Source organism: Pleurodeles waltl, chromosome 5 (genome assembly GCF_031143425.1).
Source record: "Pleurodeles waltl isolate 20211129_DDA chromosome 5, aPleWal1.hap1.20221129, whole genome shotgun sequence".
Classification (NCBI taxonomy): Eukaryota; Metazoa; Chordata; class Amphibia; order Caudata; family Salamandridae; genus Pleurodeles; species Pleurodeles waltl.
The window spans coordinates 861,172,721-861,194,903 of record NC_090444.1 but is presented as its reverse complement, the minus strand read 5'-3'; the positions used below and the strand labels follow the sequence as shown (position 1 = coordinate 861,194,903).

General features: G+C 44.1%; 1 protein-coding gene across 5 annotated transcripts in view; it reads right to left on the bottom strand.

The window, feature by feature from the left end:
- Nucleotides 1-22,183, bottom strand: part of OSGEP (O-sialoglycoprotein endopeptidase) — a 457,196-nt gene that overhangs the window by 400,783 nt on the left and 34,230 nt on the right. For 4 of the 5 annotated variants that reach the window (XM_069234950.1, XM_069234949.1, XM_069234948.1 and 1 more), the window contains 2 exons: nt 14,153-14,278; nt 11,399-11,518 (listed from right to left, as the gene is read on the bottom strand). In XM_069234950.1, the coding sequence (XP_069091051.1) occupies nt 11,399-11,518; nt 14,153-14,267 (235 nt within the window). In that variant the 5' untranslated portion in view covers nt 14,268-14,278. The remainder of the gene's footprint in view (nt 1-11,398; nt 11,519-14,152; nt 14,279-22,183) is intronic. The other variant, XM_069234952.1, reaches the window with a different exon arrangement.

Here is a 22,183-nt window from a genome sequence, read left to right as displayed (position 1 = left end):
AGGGGGTGGCTTCCCCTCCTGTGGGGGAAGCCAGGTTGGAATCTCAAAGGTGGCAGGTCATGCTGTGGAAGAGGGTGTTACACCCTCTTCCCAGACAGAATTTTGTTCTGGGACTCCTGAGAACAGAAGGCTCTCACCCTAGGGGGCCAGAACATGTCTGGGGTGCCAGGTTAGCAGACACCAGTCAGCAGGTGCACCAGAAGCTTGAAGGATTTCAGGGGCACCCCTAAGATGCCCACTGGATGCTTGTATTGGTATATGCAACACTGGCATCAGTGTGGGTTCGCCAATACGAGATGTTTGTTACCAAACATCCCTATCTTCAGTGAAGCCATCACGTAGCTGGGGAACTCCTATTGACCAGTTTCCAGCACAAGTATTTAAAATGGCTTTCCTGGCCACTTACTATTCCTGACATTTGACAAAGACATAGCGGGGCATATCTGGTCTTGCAGATATGCCCTTGCATGTAATATAATGCACCCTGCTGTAGGGGTGAGTTAAATAAATTGGGTGCAGTGTTAAGGGATTGTGTGCCTCGTTGTGTTTTCACTTTTGTCTGCACCAAGACACACACAGCCTGCAATGGCAGCCTGTCATGTGTTTGTTGAGGCGTCCCTTAGAGTGGTACAATTAATGCTGCAGCCCTTGGGGACCCTCTTTAGCACCTCATGCCCTATATCCCATTTACTAGGGACTTACAGAGGGTGCTAAAGGATTTGTTAATAGTACAGCTTTCGGGGATGGCAGGGACCCAGTGCACTTCAGTCAAAGTTGCATCAAATACAAGGCAAAAAGTAAGATGGTATTGTAACAACAACAAAAAAATAAACAGTCCCCTACAGGCGCCCTCTGGGTGCATGTCACAATAATTCAGTGGCTGGCATCAGTCTCCGATTTATTAAGTGAAGCCACAATGGATCTGGATAACTCGTAATGACCAGTGCCCAGTACATATACATGTCTTAAGATGGCTTCACTCAGGGGTTTGGAATTTCTATAGCTCCACGCCCAGGACATATTGTTTGGTGTCAAGGAAAACAAGTTTCCATGTTTATTTTCTCCTTGAGACAAGTAGGCCCAACCCCCTACAGCACAAACCCTTTGACTGCCAGTTTACAGTATGAAGCAGGGAACAGAATTAGAATATCTGTGTCCATCTGTTAATGCTGTTTGAACTTGTATTTATGGTTCATTAATGAAACGTCTTTATTATTAGGGTGAGTGCCATAAATAAATGTTGTAAGCTCGGACTGCGTTACTGACGGTGGTTCCAGTAAAACAATGTGTACACATTTTTAACAATATAAGGCTACATATAATGCTCCCAGAAAGCTCTGATTAGATGCAAATATGTGCAGAAGCTTGAAAGCAAGATTGACGATTCTTTGCTTTCAAAACGAAATGTTCACAAAAAATGTTTTGCAAAATGACTGACATTTTAGGTACCATTTCTTTGCAGCATCATTTAGTCAAATGTTTTGATGCTTGGCAGTAATTCCAAAACATATTAATAATAGAAAATCAGTGTAACCAGTTTCAACAAGATTGTGAGGAACATGAAAATAAACAGGCATTGGAAAGCCAATAGGTCTGATATTGGTGGTCAGTCTTCTGGCCCGGTTCATGAGATTGAGTAGCTGCAGCGATTTTCATGTAATTGTAGATTTGCCACCTTTGTCACATAATCTGCCATCTGCAGCATAGTCTGCAGATTTTAACTCAATACTAGATCAAATGGTTCAAAAGGTACTAAAAATGCAAAGACGTGTTGCCTCTCAGTGGAAGACCCGTTGCAAAGCTGGATTGGCCACATTTCTTTTGCTTATGGCTATATTTGGGCATTAAACTGGTACTAATGAGATGCAGCCAATGCCGAAAGTGTTAAAAATGACAAAATAATGAAGTAATACTATTACCAAATGTGCTGGATCATGCAGTATAATTTGACTATCCTGCTGCAATATGCCAGTGGTCCTACCTATTGCTTTGTCAATGCATGTCTTGTTTTGGCATGGCTTTTGTAGAACTTTGTGGTTGTGGGAGCTGCCAGGCCCTCACCACTGTAACAAACAGTGGCACAAAGCAAAAGCACAAAGTGCCACAGTAATTCCTGGCACTGAACAAAACTACTTTGTGTTCTGATATGCTCCTTGTGAAATAGCAGATTGCTATGAGAGAGAGAGAGAGAGAGAGAGAGAGAGAATTTTAATAAAAACAAAAAGTCTTGGTAATGTCAGGCCTAATTAAGGGCCCAATGATTAAAGAAAGTCACAAAAGTTCACTCATGGTATATGTTGTTCCATTAGTGCAGATTCCAGTACTTGAATTCACAAGTTTGTACAGAAGTAGCGCCGGAAATTGTGTTCTTAGGAAATATCTGTGAGCTATATTTTACCATGAATAAGTATGCATGTGTAGGTTTGCTCATGCAAAAATCTGTTGACCATTTGAAAGTTCACTTTCCCTTTAACCACTTTTTTTTCCAACCCTGAATAAGTTGTACTTCTGCCCCTGCCAGGAGTACATTTCCAACCTTTCTCCGTATGGGAAAAGATCAGAGAAGAGTTGTTGAAAACCCCTAAAACATGCAAGCTAGAGAGTTTGCACAGACTCAAAAGGGCATTCCAACTCTGGAACCTTTGCTTACAGCTACCTCAAGCACCAGTAGGTAGATCTGCAGAAAGGTGGCAAACTAAAGCCATTGCTAGTATTCAAGCCCTATTATAGCATTCTATACAGCATGGTCATTGCTGATTTTGGCAAGGACTTGTAGTCATGCTGTATAGCAGTGTGGCTAAAAATAATTGTAAAAAAAAAAAAAAAAAAAAAAAAAAAAAAAAAGCATTGGCAAAGCCAATAGGTCTTGCCTATGCAAGACCGATTGCCTTTGCCAATGTGTTTTAGCAATGCTGTACACCGGCATGGCTGTTCAGCATAAAACGTTAGTGGCATAGAGAAGATGGACATGGAGTGTCGTAGAGTGGAATGGCAGAGTGCTGTGTATTGGAATGGCATTGTGTGGAGTCACGTAAAGTAGCATACACGTGTATGTCATAGAGTGGACTGGTGTAGTGGATTAGCGTGGTGTGTTGCAGAGCATAGTGGCGTAGATTGCAGTGGCATTGAATTTATTATCGTGGAGTGGTGCAGAGTAGAGTGGAACAGAGTGGAGCGGTGCAGGGTGGAGTGGCATGGATTAGAGTGGCGTAGTGTGGTGGCATAGAGTGGTGCAGAGTGGAGAAGTTTAGAGTTGAGTGATGCAGCGGCTAAGAGTAAAGTGGCATGCAGCGCAGTGGCACAGAGTGCAGTGGCCTAGAGTGGTGCAGAGTAGAGTACAGTGCCATACAGTGAAGTTGCAGAGGTGGAGTAGGGCAGAATAGAGAGGTGTAGAGTTCAGTGGCTGAAAGTGCAGTGTAGCAGAGTAGTGCATCAGAGTGCAGTGGAGTAGATCGCAGCAATGCGCAGTGAAGGACAGTGGCACAGAGGGCAGTTGTGAACAGTGCATTGGCGTAAAGTGCAGTGGTTAAGAGTAGAGTGACACAGAGTGTAGTGGCGTAGATTGCAATGGCGCTATTTATACAAAGAGAGCACTCAGGAGGATTCTGAGGAATAAGGTTTTTAGCAATGGAAAGACCAAACTCAAGCTGACCAGCCTAAAACAAATAAAGCGAGCAAATGAAAAGCAAGAAAATTTGACTTACAAACCACAAAGCCAATGGCAAGTAAAGCGAAGAATGCATTTTTAGGTCAACTTTCAGAAAGTCCTCAAGTTGGCTTTAGTAAACCAGTAGGCTGAGACCTAAAAAGGACTATGATGCTTCCAGTGTAGATGACTACACAGCACTGCCAAATCCAATAGCTCTCACAGGCCCAACAATTGGCTTTGTCATTGCTTGTTTCATAATCTGATGTGTGCTGGAAACAAAGATTTTATTAATAGGATCAAAACAAACCAAGGCGCTCTCCTTAGGGATGCATTACTGATAAATATTCACAAAAAACAGATTTCCACAAATAATCATATACATGCTATATATTTTATCAGTAAAACTGTAATGCCAAAATTAATGGACATTTCAATGGAAATGTTCTCTCCATCAATGACAATGCGCTACCAAAGGATGCTTTAGTTACATTCGAAAATTGCTCTCCCTCATATACATTAAAAGGCAGGTGGATCAATAAATATTGTTTTTCTAAAAAGTGTGTTGTGGTTTTGGAACTACAGCTAACAAGCTTCAATAAGCAAAGTCATTATTTATTCCATCTCTTAAGTGTAGGAGGCTGGCCTGGTTTGTAGTGAGTACCAAGGGGTACTTACACTCTGCACCAGGTTCAGGTATCCCTTATTAGTGTAGAAGGTGTCTAGCAGCTTGGGCTGATAGAAAAGGGTAGCTTAGCAGAGCAGCTTAGGCTGAACTAATAGACATGCAAAGCTCCCACTATAACACTAGTGTCATATGCACAATATCATAAGAAAACACAATACACAGATATACTAAAAATAAAGGTACTTTATTTTTATGACAATATGCCAAAAGTATCTCAGTGAGTACCCTCAGTATGAGGATAGCAAATATACACAAGATATATGTACACAATACCAAAATTATGCAGTAATAGCAATAGAAAGTAATGCAAGCAATGTATAGTCACAATAGATTGCAATGAGAGCACATAGGTATAGGGGCAACACAAACCATATACTCTAGGAATGTGATCCACGAATGGACCCCAAACCTATGTGAGCTTGTAGAGGGTCGCTGGGACTGTAAGAAAACAGTGAGGGTTAGAAAAATAGCCCACCCCAAGACCCTGAAAAGTAGGTGTAAAGTGCACCTATAACCCCCAGAGAGCACAGAAGTCGTGATAGGGGAATTCTGCAAGGAAGACCAACACCAGCAATGCAACAACAATGGATTTCCAGACGAGAGTACCTGTGGAACAAGGGGACTAAGTCCAAGAGTCACACTCAAGTCGGGAGTGGGCAGATGCCCAGGAAATGCCAGCTGTGGGTGCAAAGAAGCTGCCACCGGATGGTAGAAGCTGTGGATTCTGCAAGAATGAAGAGTACTAGGAACTTCCCCTTTGGAGGATGGATGTCCCACGTCGTGAAGAAGCTTGCAGAGGTGTTTCCGTGCAGAAAGACTGCAAACAAGCCCTGCTAGCTGCAAGGGTCGCGGTAAGGGTTTTTGGATGCTGCTGTGGCCCAGGAGGGACCAGGATGTCGCCAATTGCGTGAGGAGACAGAGGGGGCGTCCAGCAAGACAAAGAGCCCACTCAGAAGCAAGCAGCACCCGCAGAAGTGACGGAACAGGCACTACGAAGAAGAGTGAACCGGAGCTCACCCGAAGTCACAAAAGAAGGTCCCACGACGCTGGAGGACAACTCAGGAGGTCGTGCACTGCAGGTTAGAGTGTCGGGGACCCAGGCTTGGCTGTGCACAAAGGAAACCTGGAAGAGTGCACAGGAGCCGGAGCAGCTGCAAATCACGCGGTACCCAGCAATGCAGTCTAGCATGTGGAGGCAAGGACTTACCTCCACCAAACTTGGACTGAAGGGATACTGGACTGTGGGAGTCACTTGGACAGAGTTGCTGAGTTCCAGGGACCACGCTCGTCGTGCTGAGAGGGGACCCAGAGGACCGGTGATGCAGTCTTTTGGTGCCTGCGGTTGCAGGGGGAAAATTCCGTTGACCCACGGGAGATTTCTTCGGAGCTTCTAGTGCAGAGGAGGCAGACTACCCCCACAGCATGCACCACCAGGAAAACAGTTGAGAAGGCGGGCGGGATCAGCGTTACAAGGTCGCAGTAGTCGTCTTTGCTACTTTGCTGCAGTTTTGCAAGCGTCCAGAGCAGTCAGCGGTCGATTCCTTGGCAGAAGGTGAAGAGTGAGATGCAGAGGAACTCTGATGAGCTCTTGCATTCGTTATCTAAAGAATTCCCCAAAGCAGAGACCCTAAATAGCCAGAAAAGGAGGTTTGGCTACTCAGGAAGGAGGATAGGCTAGCAACACAGGTAAGAGCCTATCAGAAGGAGTCTCTGACGTCACCTGATGGCACTGGCCACTCAGAGCAGTCCAGTGTGGCAGCAGCACCTCTGTTTCCAAGATGGCAGAGGTCTGGAGCACGCTGGAGGAGCTCTGGGCACCGTGTAATACAGTGAAATATGGGGGTAACATGCCAGGCAAGATGGTACTTTCCTACACAAAGCATGTGGTGAGCCCACCTCTATAGACTCCACCTGTTGGTTACAACCTAAAAAAAAGGCATTATTAATGCAGACCTCAGGTCAAATATAGTAGGCATGGTCTTTGTACTGTTCAAACCAGTGCCTAATACTGTAATAAGGAGTTTTAAACTGAACTCCATGACAAAGAGTACAGGAAGAGGCTTTATATTTTATATTATACGGTTAAAGTGGTGTAATGGTTAGGTGTTGATAAAATTAAAGTTTAATAAACAAAAAAATATATAAAAATTCTGAAATTCACAAGTTATAGTTTTGCTAACTTGTCCTCCACCACGCACTGCTTAGGTCCTCACATATACCATCATTCATTACATGTTAAATGACATCATTGATGACTTAACTGATAACATTGGACACAGTAACTGTGTGTACCTGTGAGTGTGTACAGCATGGAAAAAGCAAAAGCTTGGGAGGCAAGTGAGGTAGTGCATGTAGAAAGATATACGGTGCACAGTTTACAAATCAATTAAGTTTACAGTGCAAGTAGAGGAGTGCTCCTGATGCACATTGCACAGGCATGTTTCAAAATAGGTTGTGGCTGTTAAAGCCAAAGCCATTTGCCAAATATCTGTGAGAAAGGCCAAAGTTTCTGTTGACAACAGATTATCCACCAGTGGATATCCGAGCGCATGTCCCTGTCAAATATATGTAATACAGTGCTACAGAAATATTCTATGTTATAAGGATGTTTATAAAGTGCTGATGTTTATGTCCAGAACTTTGTAGAAGATTTTAAAGTACTGCTGATTTTCAAATAGGGTAGAACGTAGGAGTGTCACATTTAGAGATGTTTTATCTCACATTGATGTTGCAAGAAAAGCACTATGATTGTATCTCACTGTGCCCATCTCAGGATTGTGTGTAATGTATTTTACAAAATACAGAGGGTTGTCCATTGGGCCTGGCAGAAGGTGTCTTTCAGTGGCCAATGCATTCCTGTGGCCCTCTGGACTCAAAACCGTGGTGATGTAAAGTCTTTAAGAGAGTAATCCCATTGGGAGGCGGCACTTGGTGGGCCAAGATGGTGGACGCAAGGCCCTCTGTTCATGGCCAAACAAACACATAGCCCCACTTGCTATGCGAATGAAGCGGAGGGGGGTAGAAAAACGTGAAGATGACGCTACCCTGATGGTGCAGTGAGTGGATCCTGGGGAATGAGTGCTGTGAAGGCAGAGACCGGCTGTGGCTAAAGAGGATCTGAGGTCAAGATGCCAGTTTTATTTCCAAGATGGCCCTGATGCCTAATTGGGAGAGACTTTGTGTGACCCAGTGAAACCCCTGGTGGATGTAGTGAATCATTGTGCATTGCCACCAGACAAGCAGGCTCAACAGGTGTGAGGGCAGCAGTTGGTGGAGCCGTAGCTGTGCTGTGAAAGAAGGAAAGAAAACAAAGAGCCAAAATAAATATGTGGGGGCCTGTAGGAGGTGGGGGTTCTAGCGCGGAGTGACAATGCAAGGAATACAAATTACTCGGAGTCAGTGATACGGTGCTCAGTTGTGGTGGTTTTATTTTTCTTTAGGTGAAATAGTCTTTAGTCCCGTCCCTGAGTGAGAGTCTCGGAGTTTTCTATCTTTAGGGACGCCGTTGAGTCCTGCTAGTCTTTTTATTTGATGAAGCTTCGTAGTTTTCAGCTTATTCACTTTTTTTTCTCTTCTTCCCCTACGAGTCTTCTCTCCGGTGTTGCTGAATTCGCGCTTCGGTCGACTCAGCAGGGGAGGTGCCGAAAAAAAAAGGAGAAGGAACAGATAAGTTTGAATTCTGGGGAATTTTTGGATGTTATTAGTAAGTGGGTGTGGCGGGGGTTTGAGGGTACCGGGCCTTCCCTTTTAACCACTCCCAAGCAACCACCCCTTCGTGGAAGGAAAGTTTAGGGCGTGCTCTGGAAGGCGGTTATACTCCCAGACCTTCCGGTGGGGTTAGTATTGTTACTACCACTATTTATAGGCGAAGACGCTAACTCTTATTATAATTAGAAGCAAATAGGTTCATGCATGTTGCGTCCCTCTCTCTCCTTCGGGCCTTCACGATATTGCCAGTTAGGAAGAGGGGTTGTCCACCTGAGGGTCAGGCGCACCATTCTGTCCCCACCCCGCTCCCGTTCCCACGTCCCTCCCAAACCAAACAGGATAACGAGCCCGCCTGGCAGGAACGTACCTACCTTATCCACGTCCCTCCAGGGACGTGGCGGGGAAGAGTGCTTGTCGGTTGAGGCACAGGTTGCCGATCCGGATTATTGAATTCAGCGTCCTCAGCTTTCTGTGTTTCTTCTCTCTCCGCGGCTCCCTTGAAGTCTTCATCCTCGCGTGCGTTGACCACGCCCCCTTTAAGGGCTTTCCTTTCTGCGTGCCTTCTTCTGGGTCGCTCCCCCGCGAGTCAGAGCATTCCCCCAGTGCCCCCGGGGCACTGGCAATCAGGGCTGGGGTCGCTCTCTGTAGCCGGGGAACTCCCCACCCAGCTACAGGGCCCTTGCTGCAGCACGGCCGTCCACCTGAATATGCTTCCCGTTAGACTGCTAGGGACACTATCCATAAAATCTGAAAATTATAATTCCACTGCCACACAACACTAAATTTAGTGTAGTGAGAGATTTGTCAAGAGAGAAAAGGATTCCAGGGGCCTCAACGTTTAGCCACCATCAAGTGGACCACTGCTAAATGACTAATGAAGGCAATGGATCAGATACTTTGACTAGGCCTGGACAGTGTCCCTAGGCCTCCTTCCTTCCTAGTAGGAGGAGTGGTATGACCAGTATCGGGACTGGGAAGACGATCATGCTGATCCCAAAGGAAGGTGGTGGAAGATGCGAGATTCCGGCAAGATGGAGAACATGGGGTTAGGGGGTCATGATAGAAGGGGAAATAAAATAACAAATTGCTTAAATACGTTTGACCTCCAGCGAGCCAGCATAGTTGAGAAAATCCTGAAGTGGCCGAGTGCAGAGGTGATCCTGAAGAGGTGGCCACACCAGCATTAATTCTCTTGGCTATCAGAGAGACCGGGTCTGCCTTGGAAGAAAAGATGGACGGACTTCAACACTAGAAGAAGAGGGATAAACTCTAAACAAGGAAGTGAAAAACTGGAGAGAAACGTACAGCACAAGATGTAGAGAGGCTATCAAGATAGAGCAACGTCTGATTGGTTGTGGCACCGGAGGGGCCGGAAGGCTATAGGCCCAAGCACATTTTTATCAGCTAAATTGCAATCCTGAGTCTCAGCAATATACGACCTCTCAGTATGCTTCATGGTGGAGAGGGTCCACTGGGTACTGGACCCCACGACTCCCTCAGATCATCCTCAGTGCCTGTAATTATCAGACCCCCTGACCTATGCTGGTAGAGACAATACATAACAAGCAGCCTGAAAATGACTGGACAGTTGGTGTGAATAGCCTAAAGCCGTTATCTTTCCAGATTACAGAGCCAGAAGGCGTCAACAATGTAAATCATATGTGGGAGTAAATCAGAAACCCACGGCAATGTAAATCATATATGTGTTATTGTACCCTGCAAAGCTGAAAGTATTGTATGGGGAATTCCTTGTTTTGTGAAACGCCTGAAAGTAAGCAGGAAGGGGCTGTGAGAGCAGGGGAGAAAGAAAACCAACATCCACCAACTAAAATGCAGAGCAAGCCTCCCAACAAGGTTGTTCCAGGAAAGATTGTTCTCCGTCACATAGCCCCAACTTGAAACGTGGATGATGACACCATAAAAAGTCAAGGAAGATGACAGCACAAAATGTGCTAAGAAACTGACTCCTGCTATCCTTTTATTACAAGGGAACCATGTGTTGGGCAACGATTGCCAATTCCTGGGAAAGCTGGGATATAACAAAGTTTTTTACTCTGGTTTTACCGAAGGCTCTATGGGAGTCGCCATACGTCTGTATAAATCTTTCTTTTCTGTAATTCCAGAAACTTACCATGTTGCCCTGGGAAGGTGGGTTATGGCCTCAAGGCTCCTAGAGGTAGAGCATTGGGCCATTCTATCTGTACATGCCCCTCTTCATTAATTGAAGATATCTTTCTAGGACTTTCTAAGTTAATGTTTTTGTGCTCTGTTCCTGGTATGTGTGTGTACAACTGTCTTTTGTGCTCTGTTGCCAGGATGTGGGTGGTAAAGTTATCTAGGAAATAATCATGTTTTCTACTGTTTACAGAACTGTATATGCTCCTGGGTGTTTCTAATGCTGGCTGGTAGGAATATCCAAAGCTTGGCTGCTTGTACTGAGAAAGCAGTGCCTCCTACTGATTTCTTATGGTACAGTGGTATGATGAGAAGGGGTGCAAGCCTGGAGCGTATTGTTCGGTTTGTTCTGTATTGCTTGAACTTAACTTGTAGGTATTCTGGTCCTTTTTCTTGGGAGGTTCTGTGAACACTGCAGAATGCCATTAAAAGTGGCTTTCTAGCTACAGGTAAGCCTGTGAAGCAATTGCAGTACTGGGATTATGTGTTCTTTTGGGTGAAGGCGGAAGAGAAGCTAAGCAGCAGAATTTTGGTAGAGTTATAGTTTGCATATAATTAATGTGGGAGCGCTACGGTATAAGCTGTTGAAACAGTCTATCTTGGTGATTAGGAGCGTGAGGATGGCTTGAGGTTTATATTGGTGTGTAAGTTATGGGAAGATGAAACATTGTTTTGATTGTGTAAAGGCACTCTTTGTGACATTGTTAGCATGCAGTATCAATGATAAGTATGAATCCATGGTAATTACTATATTTGTAAATTCTCTTGATGTTGGAGGAGGGGCTTAAAGTTCCTTAGGGCCATATGGCGAAGGCTGGTAGTTTTGCTGCTGTTCACAAAACATAATCTCAGTTTTTGCAGTATTGAGCTTTAGACGTTAGATGGTGTAGGTCTTAACTGTGTCAGAACAAGACACATCAGAGCTCCACTGTGCCACACCCAGAGTGCCTACCGGATACTGGGTCGATGGTTCTCTGGACTAATCCATGCACTCCAAGAATCTGTGCTTGACCACATGGGCACTTGTATGAATCCCATCAAAGTACACTGTAACTTTGACCCTTTATGGTCTATAAATCAAGTACCACTAAGATAAGTAACAAACATCTGTTATTCTGTACCAAAACACTCTAAGTGATGAATATGTGCTTTACAAATGTGCATATTAAGTGATTACGCACCTTTAGTATAGGCCACGCAGTCAATTTCTCCAGGGGTAATATTTGCCTCCATCAGTGCCTCATGCAGTACATCCAGGATGCATGAACGGTGGTGCTTTGCTGTGTCACTAGGCATGAAACCTGAAAAAGTTTGGCTGCCTTGAGTACTTCTAAATACATTGATTGCTTAAATTCATTAAATTATTATCACATGGTCTTTTTCAAACCTTTCCATAATGTTGAGGATCAAAATCTGGATCTTGAGAGACTCAGAGAATATTTAAAATATAAAAGGTAACCTGAGGCTAGTGGCACTTTTTCATGAAGACAGGAAATTTAGAGCATGAGGCTTAGATGCGCGTAATTCAGCTTTAAAGACCTTGCTAAATAAAGCACAGTGAATTAATGGCTTTCAACAAGGGTAAGTGCTCAGGGATCATTTACTGACAGCTGAAATATTCCTTAGTTTAGAATCCTCCCAGTCTGGATGGTCAGCAATGTCTTCCAATTTTAACTTAAATATTAACAATCTGTCTGAAGCTGATATCAACCTGAAGCCAATATAAAAATAGACAATTACAGCTTTTTTTGCATGCCCTCTCCATTAATGTCCAAAGTCAAATTTCTGAATTAAGACTATCTTCACCAGCAAATACATTCTACTGTGTGACAGATCTAGGTGCAACATTGAAACGCATTTGCCCAAAAAACAAAATAATCAGCTGTGGAAGTCTCCCAATTTAGAGGGGAGCATTCATAAATTTAAACTAGATCATTAATTTCCTGGAGACAACCTTCCTGCTCATATGTGCAATTTCTGGCTTGGCAGCAGCCATATGGGTAAGTAACATACTGTGCACAAAAAAGTCACAAAATTAGTTAATTAATAACCAATCCAGAAAAAGATTTGTTCTAAACGATCAACAAGGCAGCAGGCAGGATTCTGGACACAGGTTGGGACCATAGGGTAAATACCAACTAGCAACGCAGTAAAAAAACGGCAACCTTTTAATTTATGGTCTATGAAACATGAAACAGTTCAGCAATCTAGTTGACCCTACTCTGTTTTTTGTGGGTGGTGTAATCAGTGATGTGAAGGTTAAAAGGTTTCACTCAGCCCTCACTGGTGAGTGGAAGTAAATTTGAAACAGAAATGTGTTTTGAGGGCACAAAAGGCAGGCTGATCTTGAGAAGTAGCATGCACAGATATAAACTGGGCGGGGGCACATGTTCTTGGGGTTTACTGGCAAAAGGTCTCTGCAGTGACCGTTCTCCTACCCCAGTGCCAGTCGTCCCGAGGAAATTTCCAGGTTTACCGATTTGTTGCATGAATTAGGCTTCTATATTGTATGGAGAATGTCTCAGCAGTGCACCTTCCAATCTCCCTCAGGGGACAGCAACAAAAGCAGCCCTGGGCTGCAGGACTCTACATATGTTGTAGAAACTAGGAATTTGGCGTAGTTCTACCAGGCTTGCTTTCCTATACATAGGTAACACCAGTCACAGGTGAATGGGAAAGACAGGTTATTGCAGCCCCGCTGAACACTTTCCAATATATTGTTGAAATAGAGTTCTTACTTTTAGTTTACTAGAAATCCCTACGAAGAGATCAGGGGCACCATGGTAACAGTAACAGACACATTTCATTATTCATCATATCTCACTCAAACAGACACACATAAAGAAGAAAAGATACTTTAAATAAAAGCATTTAATATGACAAGAATAACCAGTTTCTAGTACAGGTAAAACAACTAATAGGGCTCTGGGACGTGGCTTTTTCAGCTCTAAGCAAGATGTTACATCTTCTTAGTGCGCTGGCAATAGGTAACACAGTCTTCTGGCTGAATCTTGGGTGCTAATCTGGGTAAAGGATCTCTCAACCAAATGGTGAAATGGCGGTTCTTTTATACTAAATCTTATCAGAGACTGGAATTTCTGACACAAGAGGCCGTCAATTCAGACTACACTATGTTGACTATATGTCTGGGCTTGTTCTTACTTGACCTAGAGATGGTGGTAAGTGGACACCTGATCCAGAATTATGTTGCATCAGGTGTTATATCTATATAATCAGTCAGACAACCTCACACTTACACAGTTCTTACAAAGACGAGTTCCGACGACATCAGAGTCAAATAGAAGACATGACAATGAGTTTGCATTAAGGGAGCGCGCGGCAACCTAGTTGATCTAAGATGACGTCCTCCATGATCTAAAATGGCGACCGGCCCATCTGAAATAAAGTCAAAGAAGTCAGACCTTAGGGGCTTTACATCACATACTTTCCTCTCCCCCGGGGTGACTGTGAGACAGTGTCCACCTCTACAGGTGGAGCTATAGGCGATTCTTGCATGTCACCCGGTTTATGAAACTAGGAGCCAATCTGCAGAATGCAACATCTCCATTTGAAATCCATGATGTATCCTGTGTGTGACTCCTGATGAATCTTGGACTCTTAAAGACATGGGTCTCATGAAGTTATCCAGCCCACCTATATACCTATTCTGGAGGGTTAATAAGCGTCTCCATCTCAAGAGCTACCACTGAAACAGCTACCCATTAGAGCTGTGGGAAAAGTATAGTTAGAGCTGGCAGAGGGGACAAAGCCTCAACCCACCAAAGAGAAGTATTAAATTAAACAATGTGTCTACAAACTCCATAAAAGGCTGTCACGCAATTAATTCATTGCAGATCTCTAACGGAGATTGCATGACACTTAAAAGTCATACTGGAAACATGTCACAAAATATCAACAGAATAGCATATACATACCTTGCCCAGGTGGTGTGATATAGGTCCTCCTGGGATTGGAAAGGACAATACCATCCCTCATCACACCAATACCAATCTTGTTAGCACTGCCTTCAAACCCGATGATGACGGTCATGTTCGCTTTCCCTACACGGAGTTGAGGTAACAAAAAAAGAGATTAAACTACAGCTCAAGATGAGAAAGAGTTTCACTACCACAATGTCCGCCAAGAGTTTTACAGCAATAGAGTAAAGAAAAAGTTGGAGCAATTTCCCAATCTCAAAATGCAAATAAACATAGAAATACAGTTTCTTTGTATAGATAAAAATTGTATCACTTTCTGTGATCAAGCAACAGCTATAAAAAACAATGTTTCAAAATTCACATTCTTGCTGCATAATTTACTCAACCCTTATGTTGACTCTCTGCTGCCACGAGTGGCCCTGCTTATGGCTTGGTCAATGCATGTCTTTTTGTGACTTGGCTTCTGTAAAACTTTATTGTTGTGGGAGCTACCGGGCCATTACCATTGTAACAAACATTGGCACAGAGAAAAAGCACACATTGCCACAGTAGTTCCTGGCACGAAACAAACTTTGTGTGCCATTATGCTCCACCTGAAAGAGCAGGTTGCTATCACTCACAGTGAGAAATAGACTTTTAATAAAAAACAAGGGTGTTGGTTAATGCCAGACCTAATTAGGGGCCCAATTATTAAAGAAAATCACAAAAGTGTACTCATGGTATATATTGTTGCATTAGTGCAGACTTCCAGATTTCATGAATTCACAAGAATTTACAGAAGTAGTCCGGTAAATCGTACTCCTAGAAAATATCTGTGAACTGTATTTTAGCACGAGTAAATATGCATATGTATATGTGCTCATGAGAAAATCTGTTGAGCCTTTACAAGTTCACTTTCCCTCTAACCACTTTTTTCCAACACTGGAAGAGGTTTTACTTCTGACCTTGTCAGGGGTGAATTTCCAGCGTTTCTCAGTATGGGAAAAGATTCGAGAAGAGTTGGTGAAACCCTATAAACATGCAAGTTAGCAGGTTTGCACAGACTCAAAAGGGCATTCCAACTCTGAAACTTTTGCTTACCACAACTTCCTGTGCCAGCATGCAGATCTGCAGAAAGGTGGCAAACTAAGGAAATTGCTAGTATTCAAGCCCTATCATAGCATGAGCCCTGGCATAATTAGAATGACTATTATCAGGGCTCTTTTATAAAGAGATTGCTGCCATAATGTTTTGCTGCACTACATGGCACCACCGGACACATTTTATTTTTTTACAGGACAAGTGGATTTATGAAGCAGCCTGTCCCATGGAGAACTATATATTTTATTAAATTCCACACCCCTGAGATGGTCCTACTTAATGGCACCCTTAAAGAAGTGACACTCACAACTGCACTTATCTATTTTCCAAACACTAACTGTAAGGAAATGCCTCTTTTTGTATAGTCATCACCAAAGTTTTGGACTGATGCTGCTGGTTTTTTCGATTCAGAGTGCTGTGAGGCCTGCCAACCAGACCTCAGTGCCCGGACCTTAAAGTGTGCATGTTCCATTGACACATACCCAATTGGCATATGCTAGCTTACTTTTAAGTTTGTGGACTATGGTAGCCAGGGTACCAAGGGCCTGCAAGTTAAAGTGCACACTAAGGACTGCAGCACCGATTAAGCCACCCTAGGGGAGACCAAAGTAAAACATCAAAGTAAGCCACCATTAAGGTAGGCCTAACAAGCCCTAAGGCAGGGTGCTTGCTGTACATTAGAAAGTGGAACATGCACTTTTGAATGTTTCAGTAACACAAAACCTGCAATTGCTGTTTTTACTAAGGAAAAGCATAGTAGCCCCATTTGCAAGTATGAAGTTAAAAGAAGACACCTCAGTCATACTAATGTCTGACTTGAAGTATGAAGTTGATACTGTAAGGTATCAAACAATATGTTAGTTTGAGCCCGACTTGGTGCACAAGAAGTCGAAATTAATGTAAACTGTTGCAGTTTGCAATTTTTTACAAAGTTTCCACTTTGTTGCCCAAAAGACTCCTGTGCACATTCACAGTTTCACATGGGGTCTGTTTTCGAGACAGATTTCTGCCCTCCTGAGGAGATGTATAAATGACTCTCGGGGAAAAAAATAGATGCCTGTGTGTGTGTGTGTGGGGGGGGGGGAGAGGTGCTACCTCTCTTTGGCAGGAAGCCACAAAGGTCTTAGCCCAAAAGGAAAGCTTCAAAGGAGAAGCTACCTGAAGGGCAAATGGGAAACACTCGGAAGAGGGTCTGCTCTATTGTTTATGCACACAAACCAGCAATAGGGACAGAGAGGAGAAACCAATTATTAAACTGGTTTTTCAGGGTATGTATCCCCCTTCATAGCCACACTTCTGGGTTTGGCTATGGAGCTCTGCACATAAAACAGGGGTGGGGGGGAGGGTTTCAACCATCTTGAGAGTGGGCAGAAGAGAGATATCTGGGACAGCCAAATGCCACACTGCACAGGAAGTTGTCATCGGGTGGGAGGGAACAAGGTAGCCCACTGGCTAGTGACCACAAACTCCTTCAAGAGCATTTTCTAGGCATAAAAAGGGTACTCTTGGCACCCAGAACCCAGCTCTTGAACTGGAGAACAGGACCGAAGGACTGCCCTGATGCACCAAAGTTTAAGTGAAGAGAGGCAGCACAGATGTGGGCAGCACCAGCTGGACAGCACAGGAGAAAGGACTGGGCCTGTTGTGTACTGCTCCTGGAGAAGTGGACTCCTAAGCCCAGTCGAAGCAAGAGACTCAAAGGCTCAGTTGGCTGATCTCTTGTTCAGCTGAACAAGCACGCTGGGGCGGGTTAGCAGCCTAGATTCCCAAATAGTCGCTCCTCACCACCGTGCACTCCAAGGGACCAGACACCCAGAAGTTTCCCCCAACTCTGCTGGGCCCAGAAGAGTCATCGGAGTGCAGCTAGGTCTCTTAGAAGGCAAGAAAACCGCTGAAAACTCCTGTACCAGATGATTGGTAGTGCAGTGCAGAATGGACAAACTGAAAAGGACTTCGAAGAACGTCCATCTCTGTGGCCAAGATCACCTTGCCAAGCTTGTGTACCACGGAGTAACTCCATGAAAACCCTTGTCAACAGCGCAGCATCTTCTGCATCCCATTTCCCATCTGTATCCATTGGACTAGGGAACGTCCTTACTCACAGAGAAACAAAGCAGCAGAGGGAACCATCGGGGAGGAGAAATGGGTTCTCACTAGCTGCAGGAACAAACATACAGTGCAACCTCCCCCACAACAACAACACACGAATACCTTGATCATCAATACAGTCAGAACCAAATGGGGTCCTGCCAGACTGATATGTGGAATAGAAGGGACCAAGTGGTAAAGGACGAAGGGTGGTTCCTGATCTGTAGATCAGCAAGGTTCCTTGATAAAAAAAAAGGGGTAGGTGCAGGGACAAGATGTAACCCTCCTTATAGATAAAGGGGTCACTAATTCTACCATTTCGAAACAAGTTATCCCATTGATACCTCTTTTAGGTAAGACAAATACGTTGGTGGGCTTTTCGAACATTCCCATCACTAACCCGGTTAGCACACCCGTAACATAATTTATTGGGACCCATCATGGATCAACATTCAAATGTTATAACAGACCAATGTGCTTTGAATATGCTAAGATTGCATCTATTTAAGATATTAAATGGTGTAATCAAATGCACCCCGGATGGAGTGTTTCTTTTAATGTTGTGACGCAAATCTCCACATTTTGTTCCTCATCTACAGGACATAGTTGAGTGATAATGAACGGTATTAATAATTATCAAGAATCTACCAAGAACGTGTCCCTAAGGAAGTATGGGCTACAAGAGGGAAAAAAACAATGTAGGAAAAATGGTCATTGGCCCAGTACATTTCAGATTGAAACCACACGTACGCCACCCCGCAATATGAATTTCATAGAAGAGAGAACTAAATTTACAACAAGTTATCGCTGACCTCCTAATTGGTGGTATAATAAAAAGAAATACAGGAAAGCCCTTGTAAAATACCTATTCTCTTGGTGGACAACAAGAGAGAAGATTTTGGCCTACCCACAGAATGGCGTCCAGTAGTTGACCCAAGGAAGGTTAACAAAATAGTAGAACCAAGATTCTGAGTAGCTCCCAACCTGACTAGGATATGGGACAGCACTCCACCCACAGCCATGTATCTTTCAGTAATGGATTTTATGAATACAGTTTTCTCCATTCCTGTATAACCAGATTCTCAATTTCATTTTGTTTCCTGTTTCCAGGTCCTATCGCACGTTTGTTCACATTCATCAGGGATTTACAGAATATATATTCCTAAGCACTAAAGAGAGAATCAGATAAACTACCCTTAAGCCCGCATACCACACTGATACAATATGTAGATGATCTTTTATGCAGTGACAAAGAGATGGACTGTTTGGAAGCAGGCCTCGAAAAATCTACTCACCATGGAGACATATTTTATCAGGTCAAGCTATTTTTCAGAACTACTCACCCCTTCTGGTGAGTTGACCAAGAACAGGTGCTCTGTTCAAGTCAGAAAGTGAAGGAGCAATAAAGACACCTTTAAATCTTGTCACGTTTTTGCTCTGTGTTCAGAGACAGAGGTCAAAAGTCAGTTTGTCTTGCAATAAATTTTCCTTCTGACTGCAGAGTTACAAGATTTTGTCAGGCTTTTCCTAACACAACATTTAAATAGCTAGGTCAAATGTACAAAAATTTCAAAATATATTTCAGTAGTTGTAAAAGCCCATTGTTTGTCCTTCTGTGTGAAGGAAACATTATTTTAATAGCATGAAAACAAATCAGAACACTTTACTTGGCTAGGTAAAAAGACTAAATACATATGTTTTCTGAACCCCAATTTTCACAGATTGTTAATACATTATATAGTTTTATCAGTAAAGCCGCAAGCTAGAGGGAAGGTTTTTGGACATTTCTTGGAAATTGTCATCTATAAATGACAGTGTGCAACCACATCAATACTTTATTAATATATTTATTAAAAGTGAGTGTTCCAAAGTATGTGTGGAGAGCCTGTTCCACAACTAAGTCATGTTATGGAAAAAAACAGTAAGTTAAATGGATTGATTGAGGTAGAACTGTGAGATCACCTCTGGGAGAAATCTGGGGTTGGTGAGGAGATCAATCATATCCCTGTGTATTTAGAAGAAAGGTTCTTCCAAGGGTAGTGTCTGAAGCTCACTGACACTCCTAAGTGAAGTGATGGTGACCAGAAAATTCTACTTTCCAAGAGAGAAATAGAAAGGGACAGGAGTGAGGGGTTCGAATGGAGGGTGCATCAGTTTTGTAAATAAAATGTTGAGTTTCCATGTCAGGGCTTGTGGTACACGAGGAGGAATGGCTCTTGAGACCCTCCATAAAAGCTTTAATAACTGGAATCCTCAAGAAGGAAATGTGTTGCTTGTTCTGAAGGTAGAGCAGCTAGGAGTAGTGGTAAGGATGTAAAAACTAAACTACAAGTTGGAAAACAAAGTAGGTAGCAGACAATATCATGCACTGTGGCTGCTAGAGGGTCAATACGTTTAGAATGACAACAGCAGATTAATCTTTTCCTCTTGGCAGCATACGAGCACACGCAGTAGGCCTGTGTGCTCATGCATTTGGGTGGAAGATTAAGGTACCCAAATTCTAGGACTTCAGGAGCCAGATGGCAAGCTTGAGAGATCTAGGGTCTGGGTGCCGGATTTCCCCATGGTTCGTGTGAGAGGGTCCGGCCTGTTATAAAGCCTCATGTGCGGAACCACAGAGTTCCAAGAAAGTGGTGAACCATGGATGTGTGGCCAGGTGGGAGCCACTAGGAAGAGAGTAAGACATGTAGGAGCCTCCGAACCACAAACTGAAGTGTTGGGAAAATAGGAAATCAGTTGGCAAATATCCCTGACCAACTAAACCATAGTACATTGCCCCTGGACTGTGGATGTGGAAGCCTGGAGGCGAAGCTTGGACAGTTGATATTTTCTGCTGTGGAGAAGAAGTCTATTTTCAGGAGTCCCCAACACTGGAAGTACTAGAGAAGGACTTGCATGTGGAGTCCTACTCGTGGACTTCTTGCCGCATCCTGCTAAGGTGGTCGGCAAAGTGGTTGTCCACTACTAGAATGTACCCTGCTAACAGATGGATCATGCATTGGTAAGCCCACTATCAAATGCTCTAGACTAGGTGAGAGAGCTAGGGAGATGGTGTGCCCCCTTGCTTTTGAAGATAATACATGGTTGTCATGTTGTCCGTCTTGACGAGGACTACTTTGCTAACAAAGAGGGGAAGAAAAGCTTTCAATGCAAGGTGAATGGCCAGGCAACTGATGTGGAGACCGTAGTGCCTGGGTTCCCAATGGCCTTAGACAGTCAGATCCTGTAAGTGTGCACCCCATCCCATAAGGGAGGCGTCTGTTGCCAGGGTCCTCTGCGGAACTTGGTCAAGAAAAGTCCACCCCGCAACAGGTTCTTGATGTTTCACCACTGAAGTGAGCGAGAAGTGCAGTGGCTGATCAAAACTACATTGTCCCAATGACCCTTCGCTTGAGACCTCTGGTGCGCCAAGAACTTATGCAACAGACATGTGTAACCTGCCATGGGGCACTACAGCAATACAGGAGGTTATCATGCAGAGGAGGCACATGACAGTCCTAACTGACTTGGAGGCTTGATTGAAAGAGAGGAATTAGTACCAGGGTGGACTGTATCCTCGCAACATTGGATAAGCCATGCCAACTTCTTAATTTAGGACTGTCCCCAGGTAGGGCTGTATGTGTAGGGGTTGGAGGTGGGATTTTGTAGCGTAGATGGTAAACACTAGCTGGTGAAGGAAGTTTCTTGTGAGCAGAGTGTGTTTGCAGCAGTTTTGACACGTGGCACTCTTGATGAGCCTGCTCTCCAGGTAGAGGAACACATTGAGACCTTATCAGCGCAGATGAGCATCCACTACCACAAGGCCCTTGTTGAACACCCTGGGTACAGTGGTGACACCTAAAGGGAATCACCTTGAACTGGTATTGCTATTGGGAGAATGTGGCAAGGAGGTGCCAACTCCAAACCTTCCTGAAAAGATGGCCGAAGCTTAGAGGGTTGAGCGCCAGACCCCAGAGGGGAGGGGGGCTAAGTCGGCCCATATGTAGTGGATGACAAGATGTTTCTGCCTGGCGTCGATCTCTTCTTGCCTCATGTGGAGGATTAGTTTGACAGCCCAAGTTGAAGCTGGTCATCAGTGTCGGTGCCAAGGTTTTCAGCTTCAAGAGCATTTTCATTTTCAACACCCAAGGTGTTGGCTCTTAAGGGTGGGTCAGCGCCAAGGTGGATGCAGTTGGCATCCGGTTTGCTGGCTTTAACGTTTTCTTCAACGACGAAGCTGGGAGTTACGCTTAAGGGTGGTCGTCAGTGCTGACCATAGCCTGAAGACAGTGGTGTCCCAGCAGCCGGTCTCTTAGGCTTCAGAGCGGCAGGACGATTCTTATGCTGGATTTGCTTAAAGTGTGAGCGGTGGCAAGGAAAGTCTGTACTCACAACAGGCAAGTCCTCAATCTCCAGGTAGTAGCCAGAGCTGTTGGCAGGATAGAAAGTGCCCCCATCTGCTGCTGGAGGTTGTGGGCAGTAGTAAGCTGAGTTCTGGTTGTAGTACTCACCACTTTTTTTGCCTGGTGTTAGTAGTTTTGGACTGCAGTTCACCAAGATCCTGCTAACCAGGACCCCAGTAATTGTGATCTCTCACCTAAATTTAGTTTTTGGTAAAATTTCACATCCACAATCGGCATACTGGTGCACCATGTAAGTCCCTAATATAGGATACTTTGGAACTCAGGGCACTGGTACACCAGGGGTCCTCCATGGACTGCAACATGTATTTTGCCACCCATAGGAGCCCATGCAAACTGGCAGTGAAAGGGTGCATGTGCCCTTTCACGCAGGCCTGCAGTGACAAACCTAACCACTGCACTTAGACATTATAAGTCACCCCTCTGGTAAGCTCTTCAACCCAAGGGCAGGGTGCATTTC